Raw genomic sequence first — 15,623 nt, 5'->3', positions numbered from 1 at the left:
TATTTACTTACCCCCCCGCCCACCAATCTGCATTCACTTTATTCTTCTGTTTATACATTCTCTTGCTCCCAGATTTGGAGGCAGAACATAATATGAGCTCAACAATCCTGCACAGAGCCATGTACCATAGCCCATCAGTTTTCCTTTTCCCACCCCCTCCCCCAACCCCACTCAGTAAAGCCCCTTGCCCAGGTGTTGCTCTTGAGGGTAAGAAAGCAGAAGAGCAGGCTGGGCGCAGTGGCTCACGCCTGTAATCCCAACACTTTGGGAGGCTGAGGTGGGCAGATCACCTGAGGTTAGGAGTTTGAGACCAGCCTGGCCAACATATAGTGAAACCCTGTCTCTACTAAAAATTACAAAAATTAGCTGGGAATGGTGGTGCATGCCTGTCATCCCAGCTATTTGGGAAGCTGAGGCAGGAGAATCATTTGAACCTGGGAGGCGGAGGTTGCAGTGAGCCAAAATTGTGCCACTCTACTCCTGCCTGGATGACAGAGTGAGACTTGTTTCTCAAAAAAGAAAGAAGGAAAGAAAAGGAAGGAAATGAAAGAAAGGAAGGAAAAGAGGGAAGGAAGGAAAGGAAGAAAGGAAAGGAAAGAAAGAAAGAGGGAGGGAGGATAGAGATTCCAGTGAGGGATAGGAGCCTCTTTCTAAGGCACAAGGGGATACCTTCTCAACATGGCCACTGCTTTGTTCGGATTTGGGTAGTGTGCTGGCCAGAAGCTGCAGGCTGCAGTACCTCCAGCTGACCGAGAATGCAAGTATTGTGAGGGTGCTGCTGCAGGTCCACAGTCATCATTGAGGCCAGGAGCTGCCATGTTCCTGAAGAATGCATGGGGCTTTGTGGGATGCTGAGTTGATTTGGCACAGTAAGGGCCACACTGTCACGTTTCCTGAACACTATTTCATAAGGGTCTTCCCCAAACATCATGGCATATATTACACAGCCCAGGGACCAGACATCAGTCTATTCATCAATGACACAGTGACTGCACAGGGAAGAGCTCTAGGGCTCAATAGGAGATGGTGCACTGCTGGGTCACTTAGTCCTGCAGGGTCAGGGCCTCTTGGGAGCCCTTCACATGATGCATGCTTGATTCATGGCATCCAAGTCTATTAAAACTGGCTGCCCCTCATCTCCAAGCAAGATATTGGTGGGCTTCAGGTCCCCGTGGGCCTCACCCTTGGCATGAATGGCCTGAAGGCCTCTGTAGCTACCCAGCAGCAGCTGAAGGATTTGATCCTAAGTCAGGAAGTTGCCATCGTCCTTTGGCCTTTCTATCCATTCCACAGTGTACCTCTCTTACAGAGCAGAAGCAGCAGCCAGGCCTCATTCCTAGCACCCTGCTCCCTCAGACAGTAAGCCATGAGGTAAAGGAGGTTGGGGTGATTGAAGAGGCGATGCATGTTTGCTTCTTGCCTGGGCCTCCTCCGGTCCTGCTGCTCATGACACAGGATTCACTTCAGGGCATAGAAATGTCCATCCTGTAACCCCGCCACTAGGTCCACATAGCTGAACCCACCCTCCCCCAGTTTCTAGATGAAGATATAGCTATTGTCAATGATCATAGTTCCCTAAGAGCAGGCACACAGTGTGTGACCCATGATGTCTCAGTCATTCTCTTCAAGGACTGTTTGAGGCTGCCAAAGGGCTTGTCCAGGGTGAGTGGGCTCTTCCAGGCAATGCACTGAGTACCCAAGGATCATGATTCTCCCCTAAACAGGTCCTGGTGACACCAGTTCCAACAAGGGTGGGGTCAGGTGCCTTAAAGCCTTAGGACACACAACCACCACCAGACTGCTTCCTCCAGCCCCAGCCCATCTTTGAGCAGCCCCTGCTCCCACACCCACCTCAAAAGCAGGGCACAGGGTAGTTTCAGAGGAGGTGTGAGGCTTAGGCTCATCCCTGGCCTCGGCACACAGTGCCTGGGGTCGGCCATCCTGCACTCCTCACTGACCTGGCTCGGCTATTTCTGTTAGGCTGTTTATATGTTACAGCCAGCCTACATGGAAGTCTAGTGGGGACTGAACAGTAAAGGATTTTTGCACCTTCAGTTGTCAGAGTCATTATATCATACCACAAGAGAGGCTTTTGTTCTCAAAGATGAAGAGATGGCATGATAAGGTCAATAACTTACTCAGGGTGGAGCTTCTCCTGGCGAGAGACTGCGTGTTCATGCCCGCTGCAGGGGTCGGAGGTCAGGGCGAGCGTCTTGCGGGCCATAGGAGGAAGATGGCGGTGGAATCGCGCGTTACCCAGGAGGAAATTAAGAAGGAGCCAGAGAAGCCAATCGACCGCGAGAAGACATGCCCGCTGCTGCTGCGGGTCTTCACCACCAATAACGGCCGCCACCACCGAATGGACGAGTTCTCCCGGGGAAACGTACCGTCCAGCGAGTTGCAGATCTACACTTGGATGGATGCAACCTTGAAAGAACTGACAAGCTTAGTAAAAGAAGTCTACCCAGAAGCTAGAAAGAAGGGCACTCACTTCAATTTTGCAATCGTTTTTATAGATGTTAAAAGACCTGGCTATTAAGTTAAGGAGATTGGCAGCACCATGTCTGGCAGAAAGGGGACTGATGATTCCATGACGCTGCAGTCGCAGAAGTTCCAGATAGGAGATTACTTGGACATAGCAATTACCCCTCCAAATCGGGCACCCCCTCCTTCAGGGCGCGTGAGACCATATTAAATTCTATTTACTATTTCTTGAATTTATTTTTCGGTCAGTTGTGTAAAATAAACTTTTCCTCCCCTGAAAAAAATAAAATAAAAAAATAACTTACTCAGACTGATCCACCAGAAAATAGTGGAGCTGTGTCTGGAGTCTAGGTTTTCCTCAAGTTCACTGATTCTCAGCTACTGTATACTTGTTGTTACCTCCAGGGTAACATGAACCTTTTTTGATCATTATCAATTTGGGAGATAAACATATAATTTTAGGAAAGATCTTTTTAGGCTGGGAATTTATACAATAGTGCTGTGGAAAATTTTAACTTCTTTTAAACATTGTTCTGTTATTAAAAGTGTATGAAATTAAATAATTTTGTTAGTTTTCCATCTCTAACATTATATATACTATATAAGTCTGAAAGATATGGCCAGAATTGGGGGAGTTCTTTTTCAGTTGTGTAACTTTTCCTGGGACATTTTTGCATAACATTTTAGATGTTAAAAATTATTGGGGCTGGGCATGGTGTCTCATGCCTGTAATCCCAGCACTTTGGGAGGCTGAGGCGGGCAGATCACTTGAGGTCAGGAGTTTGAGACCAGCCTGGCCAATATGGCGAAACCTTGTCTCTAGTAAAAATACAAAAATTAGCTGGGCGTGGTGGCACAAGCCTGTAATCTCAGCTACTGGAGAGGCTGAGGCAGGAGGCGGGAGAATCGCTTGAGCCTGGGAGGCAGAGGTTGCAGTGAGCTCAGATCACTCCACTGCACCCCAGCCTGGGTGACAGAGCGAGACTCTGTCTCAAAAAACAAAACAAAACAAAACAAAAACAAAAACAAAAAAATAAGAATTGTTAGAAGTTAATCATATCCTTTAATAATACTGTAGCTCATAAGAGTACATGTAGGGAGAGATTTCCTTAAGATGTGACTATTGTGTATATAATTGTTTTTTTTTCAACAGATGAAATTCTTAACTGGAAGTTAACTTGACTATGTATGTATGTATGTATATATGTATGTATATATATATATGTATGTATGTATGTGACAGAGTTTCACTCTTGTTGCCCAGGCTGGAGTGCAATGGCACGATCTCAGCTCACTGCAACCTCCACCTCCTGCATTCGAGCGATTCTCCTGCCTCAGTCTCCCAAGTAGCTGGAATTACAGGCACCTGCCACAATGCTTGGCTAATTTTTTGTATTTTTAGTAGAGACATGGTTTCACAATGTTGGCCAGGCTGTTCTTGAACTCCTGATATCAAGTGATCCACCCACCTCGGCCTCCCAAAGTGCTGATATTACCGGTGTGAGCCACTGTGCCCGGCCAATTTTTTTTTCTTGTGAGTGCTGGCAGTGTTTTCTTGTCCCTTGAAACGAAAATGCACAAGCAAAACATTTTACTTCCATAGTATTTTTGACACTATAAGAAATTGTGTGCCTGGCCTGAGAAAATGTGAAAAGTGTGTTATTACAAAGAATTATAATGCAAGTTATTATGTTCACCTAGAGTACTTAGGTTTTAGTAAATCAGGTCTGTGTTTTGTGGGATGTTTTTCAGAGAACACGTTTTCAATATCATAGGAGCATTTGATATTCCACGCTTTGTGTACAATTCAGAAAGAAAAAAATTTCTTCCGTAAGTATATCATCCACTGATTTTAAATTAATTTCAAATGTACTTTTTTTCAGAAGGTATAGTCTCTTGTTATACTTTTGGCTCACCTTTGTGAATTATGATAGTCAAAAATAGGCATTCTTTTTTTCTAGTCTGTTAATGACCAACCACCCTGCACCAAATTTATTTGGAACAGCAAGAGATAAAGCAGAGCTGTTTCGTGAGCGATATACCATTTTACACCAGGTAAGTTTGGTAGGGGACAGAGGGGAGGATACTAGGTAAATTGAGAGAAAAAGAGACTGTTTCAGTTTAGGGAAATCTCTGGGATATTTAAAATGGAATTTTGTGGTCCAAAGTTGGTCATTCAATAGACTGTTATGGAGATTTCTGTGACTGAGACCATGTAGAAGACACAGAGATGAAAAAGCTATTTTCCCCTTTACAACAATGATAGTAAAAAGAGTAGTTACCATTTAATACATGATATGACAAACACTGTGTTTAGCACTTTACAAACATTATTTACCTCATTTAATCATCAAAATACTAATATGTGTGTAAATGCTATTATTATCCCCATTTTACAGATGAGGAAACTGAGGCTTAAAGAAGTTTAGTAACTTGCCCTAAGATCACATGTAGTAAGTAAAGATAGGATTTCAATACAGCCTGACTCTAAAGTCCAGCCATTGCCTACTATACTTTACTGCCTTCAAGTAGCTTACATCTATGAAGTTATAGACATTTGTACAAATTTATAAAGTAGAATTTTATATGTGCTGTAAAAAAGATACAATGTTTTCAATAGAAAAATCAGAGAAAGCTTCAAGGAAATGATGGCATTTGGCATGGATCTAGATTGCCTTAATTATGTAGAAATGGGGAAAAAGTGGTGGTAACTGTGAACAAAGGCACAGCAAAAGGAAAAAATGGACTCTGTGCAGGACATGATGAAAAAATCAGTTGTAGCATTTGGAAAGGCAAGTGGGAGCCAAATTGTAGGAGTATTTTGGATGCCACGCTTGGGAGCTGGGACTGTTCTCTTTGTGCAAGGTGCTTTGGAATACCAGAGAAACTCAATCACAGCCAGGTTTTTTGAGTGCTTCCTCCACCAGTAGATATGGGGATGACTTAGAGTGTGAAAGAAGCCTTCTAGGAGTCTGTGGTATTAGTCTTGACATAAATGATAGCCTGGATGAAGGAAGTGGCAAGTGGCATAGAATGAGGGCATCATGCTCAAGCAGCAGAAACTGTAAGAACATGATGACTGTCTGGATGTGAAGGAGAAGGGACCGGGTGGAGAAGCAGAGATGAGTAAGACCTGGAGTCAGAGAGTAGAATATAGATTAATTTATTACATGAGAAAAAGAGAATGTTTGTAGAAGGTGATGGCAGGTTCTGTTTTAAGCATGTGAGTTAAGATTGCCAGGGAAGTATCAAGTGAAGTGTACATCTGGAGCTAAGCAAGAGAGAGATTTGGGAGCATCTGCATAGAGTGAAAAATGGAACTGCAAGGATGAGACTCTGGGAGAAAGAGAAGTGACAGAAAGAGAAGAGGAAGGCCGGGCGTGGTGGTTCATGCCTGTAATCCCACTACTTTGGTAGGCTGAGGCGGGTGGATCACCTGAGGTCAGGAGTTTGTGACCAGCCTGACTAAGATGGTGAAACCCTATCTCTACTAAATACAAACAAATTAGCCGGGCATGGTGGCGTATGCCTGTAATCCGAGCTACTTGGGAGGCTGAGACGGGAGAATCGCTTCTATCTGGGAGGCGGAGGTTGATCGTGCCATTGCACTCCAGCCTGGGCAACAAGAGCGAAACTATATCTAAAAAAAAAGAGAGAGAGAAGCGGGGAAAGGACAGAACTTGGGGGACAGGCAAGGATGATGTTATGTGGCAGAAGCACAAGAAGGCTTCAAGGAGGAGCAGATGGTCAGCAGTAGGTTAAATAAAGGTTGAAGAGAAAGATCCTTGAGGAACCAGCATCCTCTGCTGCTTGCATTGCTGACATAGTGTTGCCAGATTAATCTGCCCGAAGTGTAGCTCTGACCACCTCATGGGTTTTGCATAGAAGTCTTTCAAAGAAATTCACTGCCTAGTGAATTAAACACAGATTCCTTAATATTTAAGATCTTCTCTCACACATAATTGGCCTAATCTCTACTTTTCCTCTAGTCATACTCTGTGCTGGAGCCAAAACTGAAGTATGGAATTATTGTTTCTTTCACTTCTTCTGGGACTTTGTTTATCCTGTTGACTGCTCTTCCCTCTTATCTCCACTGTTGAAACCTTCCTAATTTTGGACAGTCCTTCTCAGATTCCTCCTTTCTGGAGCCCTTCTTGATCTCCAGTTGGATGCGATCTCCTGGGATTATAGGTGTGTACCACTACACCCAGCTAATTTTTTCATTTTAGTAGAGATGGGGTTTCACCATGTTGGCCAGGCTGGTCTCGAACTCCTGACCTCAAGTGACCTCAAGTGATCTGCCTGCCTCAGCCTCCCAGAGTGCTAGGATTACAGGCATGTGCCACCATGCCCGGCTGGATGCAGTCTCCTTCTGCTTGAACTGAGTAGTTTTCTGTCACTGACTAGACTTGGCCCTGCCTTGTATTTGAGGTGCTTATCTTTGTGATCAGACTGCGGATTCCTTGTTTATCTCCTCTGCCACATTTGGCACTATCCTTTATACAGAGATGATGCTCAGTAAACACCACATTTCTTTTTTCTTAAATATGTTTTGAAGTCTACTCTATTATTGTGGGTGTGCCACTTATCCCTTCTGAGCCTCATTTATTCATCTGTGAAACAAACATGTTGAAGTTCAGTCCATTCATATTTTCATTGCAATTATTTTGAAAACAAATCTGATTTTTATCATTATCCTACTTCAAAATCTTTGTTTCTCATTGTCTATAAGATAAACTTCTTGGCTGGGCATACAAAGTTTGTATTGTCAGGGCTTTTTGAGTTGGAGGTTACAGAAACTCAAATTGCTAAAACTGAAAAAGGAATATATTGGCTTAGCTTGTATTATGAAGTCTAGAAGTCCATCAGTTTCAAGCCTGGCTGGATCCAGGTGCTCACACAATGTCAGGAGTCATTTGCCTCTTTCCATGTCCCAGTTCTTTTTAAAAATTGATTTTACTTTCAAATAGGTTCTCCCTGTAAAGTGACAAAGGTCTCTACCAGTAGCCTTAGCAAATCTTGGAAAGAGAGTTCTTTTTCTAATATTTCTAGCAAAAGTCTTGAATCTGTCTCTTTTGAGCCTAGCTTGAAGCACCTGCTCATCCTTGAGCCAGTCACTGGCCAAAAGGATGGAGTACTTTGATTTTCTAGACCTTGAATTCCTATCTATAGAAGGGAGAAGGAGCATCAATCCTACCTAAACTATATGGACTGAGAGTCGGGGAAGGAAGTTTCCCCACATGGATCTTAATAATCTCTGGCCTTGTCTCACGTTCTTACTAATCTCTGGCCTTGTGCACCCGATTCAACTGTACTAAACTTTGCATAGCTTCCTAAGTACTCTTTAACTCTTATAATTTCTCTGCCTGAAATGTCTTATCTCAGCTTCCTTTTGTTTCTTACTACCCAAACCTTATTTATCATTTGGGCTGTTGTTCAATGGCCCCTTTGGCCTGGGGTACAGTAAGCCCTCATGTAGTTTGTTGTGTGGTGGCACTTCTCTTTCACTAGCCCCAGTGCTCTGAGGGTGACACCTGGTTGGTCTTCATATCCTCAGCCCACAGTGTGCTGCAGCCATGCACTCAGTAGACCTTTAAAATTTTTACTTTTTTTTCAAATTTTAGAAATTATATTACTAGATATTTGCATATTAAATTATATGGGTTTTCAAATTTGTTGAGACTAGGTAATAGTGACATTAGTTTAAGGACAGTTTTTCATCAGGGTACTATTTTAGTGAATCTTAGTTTTAAATGTCTGTTTAAGGAATTCATGTGAATCTTTCTTTTTTATAGAGGACCCACAGGCATGAATTATTTACTCCTCCAGTGATAGGTTCTAACCCTGATGAAAGCGGAAGCAAATTCCAGGTTAGAACATTATCCTAGTTATGTATGGGGTATAAGTGTGTAAGTTTAATATTTGTTGCTTAATTCTAATTCATTGAATTTTAAATGAAAATAAACTACTGGTAACTGTTTAGCTAACTTGGACTGGCTGCATGCCCACTATTGATACAGTCCATTCCTAGAGTCCTGTGTCCCTCAAATCTCTAACAGAAGCTACTGCTTCCTTTGAAAAGACTCTGATACAATGGTGGGCCCAGATACTCTCTGGCCTCCAAGACAGATTCCTAGTCTTCCTTGTCCATTTGGATACTACACTGGCTTTCTGATAACTTTTTTTTTTTAAAGATGGAGTTTCACTCTTGTCACCCAGGCTAGAGTGCAGTGGCACTATCTTGGCTCACTGCAACCTCTACCTCCCGGGTTCAAGTGATTCTTCTGCCTCACCCTGCCGAGTGGTGGGATTACAGGTGCCCATGCCTGGCTAATGTTTTTGTATTTTTAGTAGAGATGGGGTTTAGCCATGTTGGCCAGGTGAGTCTCAAACTCCTGACCTCAAGTGATCCACCCACCTCAGCCTCCCAAAGTGCTGGGGTTATAGGTATTAGCCACTGCGCCCAGCCCTAGGTTCATATTTTTTAATAGTAACTCCATTATTAAATATTAATGTGATTATTACAGAATGATGGTATTATGTACATTTTTATTTCTTCCTTGTCCATATTTTAAATTTTTTTCTATTGTAAATATTAATTATTCATAATAAGAAAACATAAAAATAAAACGTAAAGATAAAAGAAGCTCCAGTTGGTAATTTCTATAAAAATGAAAAATTATCCTTTTATCTAGCAATCGTGTTTCTAGAATGTGTAGAACTTTATTCAACAGTTATATCTGTAGCTGGATGCATTGGCTAGTGCCTGTAATCCTAGTGACTTGGGCTGAGGTGGAAAGATTACTTGAGCCTAGTTTAAGGCTGCAGTGAGCTATGATAGTGCCACTGCACTCCAGCCTGGGCAATGTGAAACCCCATCTCAAAAAAAATAAGTTTCTGTGTAGTGGGCCAAGAAAGGTGCACAGAAATATTAAACATTGTTTTTATTAGTAGAAAACTGGGAACAACTTAAATGTCCTTTAATAGGAGTTTGGTGAAATAAATGGTCATATATATAATATAGATATTGCTATTCTTTAAACAGAAGGAAATATAATTTTATGTAGAAAAATGGAAAAATGTCTAAGATAATATTAACTTCAAAAAGTTAAGTTGCAGAATAGTACATATACTATGATTTCATCTTTTTAAATAAACTGTATAGGTGTGTGTTATAAATTATATATGTATGTATTTACATATATTAGGATTACATATAGAAAAAGATGGAAAGGATTTTCTTTTTTGAGACAGAGGCTTGCTCTTTCGCCTAGGATGGAGTGCAGTGGCGCAATCTCCACTCACTGCAACATTCGCCTCCTGGATTCAAGCAATTCTCCTGCCTCAGCCTCCCGAGTAGCTGGTATTACAGGCACGTGCCACCACTCCTGGCTAACTTTTTGTATTTTTAGTAGAGATGGGGTTTCACCATGTTGACCAGGCTGGTCTTGAACTCTTGACCTCATGATTCACCTGCCTCAGCCTCCCAAAGTGCTGGGATTACAGGCGTGAGCCATCGTGCCCAGCCTGATGGAAAGGATTTTTTTAAATGGTGTCCCAATTTTTAGTACCTTTAACTTTCTGATTAAAAAAAATAATGATCAGATTGAGAATGTAAATAATAATGAGAGCCTTTTAAAATAGTAAAATTAGAATATATATTTTTAAATAGCTTGCTAATTTGCAAGAGGTACTTATCAAATAAAATAAAATTGATATTCTTTTTTTATATTTAAAAATAAATGTACTTATCATTATTCATAATGATATGGTGCGGACTCAGTTACTGGTAAGAGCCTGAGTTGATGTGGTGCTTCTTTAGGCATGATTCTTCGAGGCCATCATACACATGATCTTACAGCTTTTTTTGTAGGACAAAATTAAACACCCTAAGTTTAATTTTACAACTTCATTTCCATTTTATTTGATTTTCTACTGTAAAGTAGCTATAAATGCTAAAATATGTACCCCAGATTTACTTATTCATTAAAAGTTTAGTTATTGACAATCTTTAAATTTATTTTGTTTTATTTTAGCTTAAAACAATAGAAACCTTATTGGGTAGTACAACCAAAATCGGAGATGTGATTGTTCTTGGAATGATAACCCAGTTAAAAGAGGTAACTTAATAAGCATCAAACTTTTATTTTTGGCCTTGGATTGATGAAATGTCGGTTACATAGAACATTTTTGTAGCAGGTACAGGAATGTACTCAATAAAGAAAACTTGCCTCACCAGCAGAATATTCAATAAAGAAAACTGCCTCACCAGCAGAATATTGGAATGGTGGTAATATGAGGAAATAGTATCATCATGTTAGAAGCCTTGGAATGAGGCTGGGCATGGTGGCTCGTGCCTGTAATCCCAGCACTTTGGGAGGCCGAGGCAGGCGGATCACCTGAGGTCGGGAGTTCGAGACTAACCTAACCAACATGGAGAAACCCTGTCTTTAAAAAAAATAAATAAATAAAACTAAAAAAAATAAAATAAAATAAAAGAAGGCTTGGAATGAGTATAAATGATGGCTGTTCAGCAGAGAAACCATGTCCTCTCTCCATAATGCCTGTTTTACTATAACCAGGCTGGAGTGCAATGGCGCAATCTCAGCTCACTGCAACCTCCACCTCCCGGGTTCAAGCAATTCTCCTGCCTCAGCCTCCTGAGTAGCTAGGATTACAGGCGAGTGCCACCATGCCCAGCTAATTTTTGTATGTTTAGTAGAGACAGGATTTCACCATGTTGGCCAGGATGGTCTCAATCTCTTGACCTTGTGATCCACCCACCTCAGCCTCCCAAAGTGTTCAGGTTACAGGCGTGAGCTACCATGCTTAGCCCTATGTTTTTATATTAGACTTTTTTTGTTAAATAAACTTTTTTCGTAATAGTCAAAAAAAAAAAAAAACTTGCCTTAATTACCAAGTGTCTTTTTTGTCTGTGTTTGGTTTCCTGAGTAGACATCAGGACAGAGTGTCTTGTCCAGGAGCCCAGTTTGCATAGCCTGAAATTAGGCCTCCAGTGACCTCTGGATAAACTGAGGGTACTACCTGAATTGAACCTTAGAAAAAAACAAAACAAAACAGAGAGTACAGGGTTTCTGAACAAGCAAGCTGCAGACTATGTCCTGGTCACTTGGAGATGCTGTTGGCTATATTAGAAGGTACCTGGGGAGACCCTCCTTATGGCAGACAGCGAGTGTCCCTCTTGCCATTTTTTGATGTATACAGTCATTCTCCATTGTACCTGTGAGGAGTCTCAGTTAAGTGCTTAGTCTGGAGTTACCAGACTTGTAAATTGAAGAGCCTGGACTAGAAATAATAGCTGATTTTTAAAATCCACTTTTCTCCCTTCTGTATTCCATTGTCAAACTTGTCAGTAGTTTAGTTTTTTTTGTCATAGTTTTGTTACATAAATGTGGATTTCTTTTTTTTTTTTTTAGGGAAAATTTTTTCTGGAAGATCCTACTGGAACAGTACAACTAGACCTTAGTAAAGCTATATCCTTCACTTGTCTGTATTTTTTAAATCTGCTTTATGTGAATTGGGGAAATTGATGATATATCCTTCTAAACTTTACTTAATTGGGTTCTCTGTTTTTTCTTTTTGAGACAGCGTTTTGCTCTTGTTGCCCAGGTTGCCCAGGCTGGAGTGCAATGGTGTGATCAGCTCACCGCAACCTCCAACTCCTGGGTTCAAGTGATTCTCCAGCCTCAGCCTCCCAAGTAGCTGGGATTATAGGCATGTGCCACCACGCCCAGCTAATTTTGCATTTTTAGTAGAGATAGGGTTTCTCAGTGTTGGTCAGGCTGGTCTTGAACTTCCGACCTCAGGTGATTCACCCACCTAGGCCTCCCAAAGTGCTGGGATTACAGGCATGAGCCACCGTGCCCAGCCTATTTGGGTTCTCAATGTAACTTCTCTATGTTGGTGGTGTAGGAATGTAGAGATATAATCCTAAACAGAGGCAGAACCACTTTAATTTCCTCTTATTTGGAGAATCTAGACAAATCACTAACAAAGTTTATATCATGGTAAGAATGATACACAATGCCACTATTACCAAGAATTAAACATGGGGACATTTAAACCTAAATTTTTTTAAGCTCTTATCTAAGCTGTGGTCTAGTCACAGTTTCAAATGGGAAGTCTTTGAATTATTTAGAAGTTTTGTTGAACTCAAAATGTATGTTGACTTTATTACTGCCTCAAGCATAGGATTATTTTCCTTAACTGTTGTGCACCAGTTCCATAGTGGTTTATACACAGAGGCATGCTTTGTCTTAGCAGAAGGTAAGTGAGTATACTTTGTTACTGTCTCCTTCTTATTCTACAGTAAAACTATGTCTGCACTAGGTAAAATGTGTTAACATGATATAATTTGGGATACCATTAATTAGAAGAGCATATTTTTATATGTATATATATATATCAGTCAGGACCCTGATAGGATGAAGAGCATATTTTTGACAAAATAACTCTTAGACTGTTAATAGGCTAACAGAAATCTTTTTGGGGTGATGTCAATGTTTTAAAATTAGTAGTAATGGCTACACAACTTGTGAATATACTAAAAACCACCGAATTATACACTTTTTTTTGTTTTTTGGAGACAGTCTTGTTCTGTCACCTAGGCTGGAGTGCAGTGGTGCAATCTTGGCTCACCATAACTTCTGCCTCCCGAGTTCAAGGGATTCTCGTGCCTCAGCCTCTTGAGCAGCTGGGATTACAGGTGTGTGCCACTATGCCTGGCTAATTTTTTGTATTTTAATAGAGACAGGATTTTACCATGTTGCCCAGGCTGGTTTCAAATTCCTGAACTCAGGCAATCCACCCGCCTTGGCCTCCCAAAGTGCTAGGATTACAGGCATGAACCACCATGCCCAGCCTGAATTACATACTTTTAAAGAGTGAATTGTATAGTATGTGAATGGTATCTCAATAAAGTTATATAGGGCCATAAAATAAAACATTTCCTAATCTGTATTTCAACATGTACTACACAACTGAAAAGTTAAAAGTTCTGAAATCTGTTTCTATCAAATGAACTTTGTAAGTTGAGACTCTCTTTGGATCTAAAGTTGTTGTGTGGTTCATTGAGGTTGGCAACCTCTGTTTGGTTCACAGGGCATGAGACTAGCCTGGCATTATTGCTTTGTGTGACATAATTTTGTCCTTTCAAACACAGAGGATTGGAAAATTGAAAGTGATGTTACTTTTTTTCAGGTTGGTTTGAAGATCAAGTGTTTCATGTCAATGCCTTTGGATTTCCACCCACTGAGCCCTCTAGTACTACTAGGTATTAAAATGTTTGATTTATACCCTATGAGAATTTGGTAATACTGGCAGGATTGAATGTAAGATAGTACATCATATCTCAGTTACTACAAGGTATCAGTCTTTGTGTCAAAGTGGAAAGAGCTCGAGTGCAGTGATGCAGTTATGCTCACTGCAGCATCAAATTCTGGACATAAGTGTTCCTCCTGCCTCAGCTTCCCAAGTAGCTAGGACATTTTTTAAACAATTTAAAAAAATGTTTTGTGTAGGGATGGGGGGGCGGTCTCACTATGTTGCTTAGGCTGGTCTTGAACTCCTGGCCTCAAGCAATCCTCCTGCCTTAGCCTCCCAAAATGCTGTGATTACAGGCATGAGCCACTGTGCCCAGCCACTTTTTTCCATCATTATATTTTTTAAAAATGTTTTTTGTAAAAAACTAAGACAAAGTTGTTACTGGATGGCAAACAAAAAATAAAAATAAATAAATAAATAAAAACTAAGACAAAGCATTAACCTAGGCCTATGTACAGTTACAGTCATCCGTATCACTGTCTTTCACCTCCGTGTCTTATCCACTGGAAGGTCTTCAGGGGCAATAATTCATCGAGCTGCCATCTGTAGTAACAATGCCTTCTTGAAGGACCTCCTGAAGGACCTGTCTGAGGATGTTTTATAGAACTTAAAAAAGTAAAAGGAGTACGCTCTAAAATAATGATTAAAAGTACAGTAAATACATTAGTAACAGTCATTTATTGTTATCAAGTGTTACATATTATACATTATTGTATGTGCTATACTTTCCTACAACTGGCAGCTCAGTAGGTTGTATACACCAGTGTCTCTACAAACACAGTAATGTGTGACACTAGGACATTTTGACAGCTAAGATGTCACCAGGCAATAAGAGCATTTCAGTTCCATTATCATTCTATGAAACCACTGTCATATATGCAGTCCATCATTGCTGCAACGTTGTTATCTGTGCATGACTGTCTATATACAGTAGATCCTCATTGTTTACAGATTTGTGCTAAAATTTTCTTGTATCTCCCAAAGGCATGCTTTAGTGGTCATTTATGTGCAGCAGAACAGCAAAAAATTTTGAGTCGCCTGGCATGCATGTTCTCAGCTAAGGGCGAACAAGGCTGCACTACCCTCTTGTTTCAGCCTCATTAAGAGATGACCAGAGGACAGAGACTACAGGGAGCAGTGCAGGGTAGTGCAAGCATCTCTGGCCCTGGGGGAAGTTGTGAGTGGGGAGGGGGCATTTGAATCTCAGCTCAGGCACCTGTTTTTGGAGCAGCCTCAGACAAGTCACTTACCATTTCTGAACCAACTTTTCTCATTTGTTAAAACAGAATCTACCAGGATGAATTGGTTTTAAGACTTAAGACTATAATCAATCCATATATATTTATATATATGTACAGATTTTTCCAAGGAGCAGTGGTTCAGTATTTGCCAATTCATTGTTTGTGGAGACTTTATAGAACATAACTGTCACTAATAATAAGAATCAACTGGCCAGGCGCTGTGGCTCATGACTGTAATCCCAGCACCTTGGGAGGCTAAGGTAGGTGTATCATGGAGGTCAGGAGTTCAAAACCAGCCTGGCCAACATGGTGAAACCTCATCTCTACTAAAAATACAAAAATTAGCTGGACATGGTAGCATGTGCCTATAATCCCACCTACTTGGGAGTCTGAGTCAGGAGAATTGCTTGAACCTGGGAGATAGAGGTTGCAGTGAGCTGATACCGTGCCACTGCACCACTGTACTCCAGCCTGGATGACAGAGCAAGACTCCATCTCAAAAAAAAAAGAAAAATCAACTATAACAAGATAGGTATGTATATCTGGAGAGTTTCT

The 15,623-nt window shown here is 41.0% G+C and overlaps 1 protein-coding gene and 2 pseudogenes across 1 annotated transcript in view; 2 read left to right on the top strand and 1 right to left on the bottom strand.

Annotated features, from left to right (window-relative positions):
* Nucleotides 1-15,623, top strand: part of POLE2 (DNA polymerase epsilon 2, accessory subunit) — a 37,921-nt gene that overhangs the window by 9,067 nt on the left and 13,231 nt on the right. Inside the window, exons 4-10 of the mRNA XM_064365844.1 lie at nucleotides 4,237-4,314; nucleotides 4,446-4,539; nucleotides 8,280-8,354; nucleotides 10,521-10,604; nucleotides 11,922-11,978; nucleotides 12,723-12,771; nucleotides 13,705-13,777. Of these exons, the coding sequence (XP_064221914.1) occupies nucleotides 4,237-4,314; nucleotides 4,446-4,539; nucleotides 8,280-8,354; nucleotides 10,521-10,604; nucleotides 11,922-11,978; nucleotides 12,723-12,771; nucleotides 13,705-13,777 (510 nt within the window). The remainder of the gene's footprint in view (nucleotides 1-4,236; nucleotides 4,315-4,445; nucleotides 4,540-8,279; nucleotides 8,355-10,520; nucleotides 10,605-11,921; nucleotides 11,979-12,722; nucleotides 12,772-13,704; nucleotides 13,778-15,623) is intronic.
* LOC135270425 (serine/threonine-protein kinase 16-like) lies at nucleotides 203-15,576 on the bottom strand (annotated as a pseudogene).
* LOC105714812 (histone deacetylase complex subunit SAP18-like) lies at nucleotides 1,365-2,784 on the top strand (annotated as a pseudogene).

Source organism: Aotus nancymaae, unplaced genomic scaffold (genome assembly GCF_030222135.1).
Source record: "Aotus nancymaae isolate 86718 unplaced genomic scaffold, 86718_ANA_hifiasm-v0.15.2.pri h1tg000062l, whole genome shotgun sequence".
Taxonomy (NCBI): domain Eukaryota; kingdom Metazoa; phylum Chordata; class Mammalia; order Primates; family Aotidae; genus Aotus; species Aotus nancymaae.
This window is presented reverse-complemented; position numbering and strand designations above follow the sequence as displayed.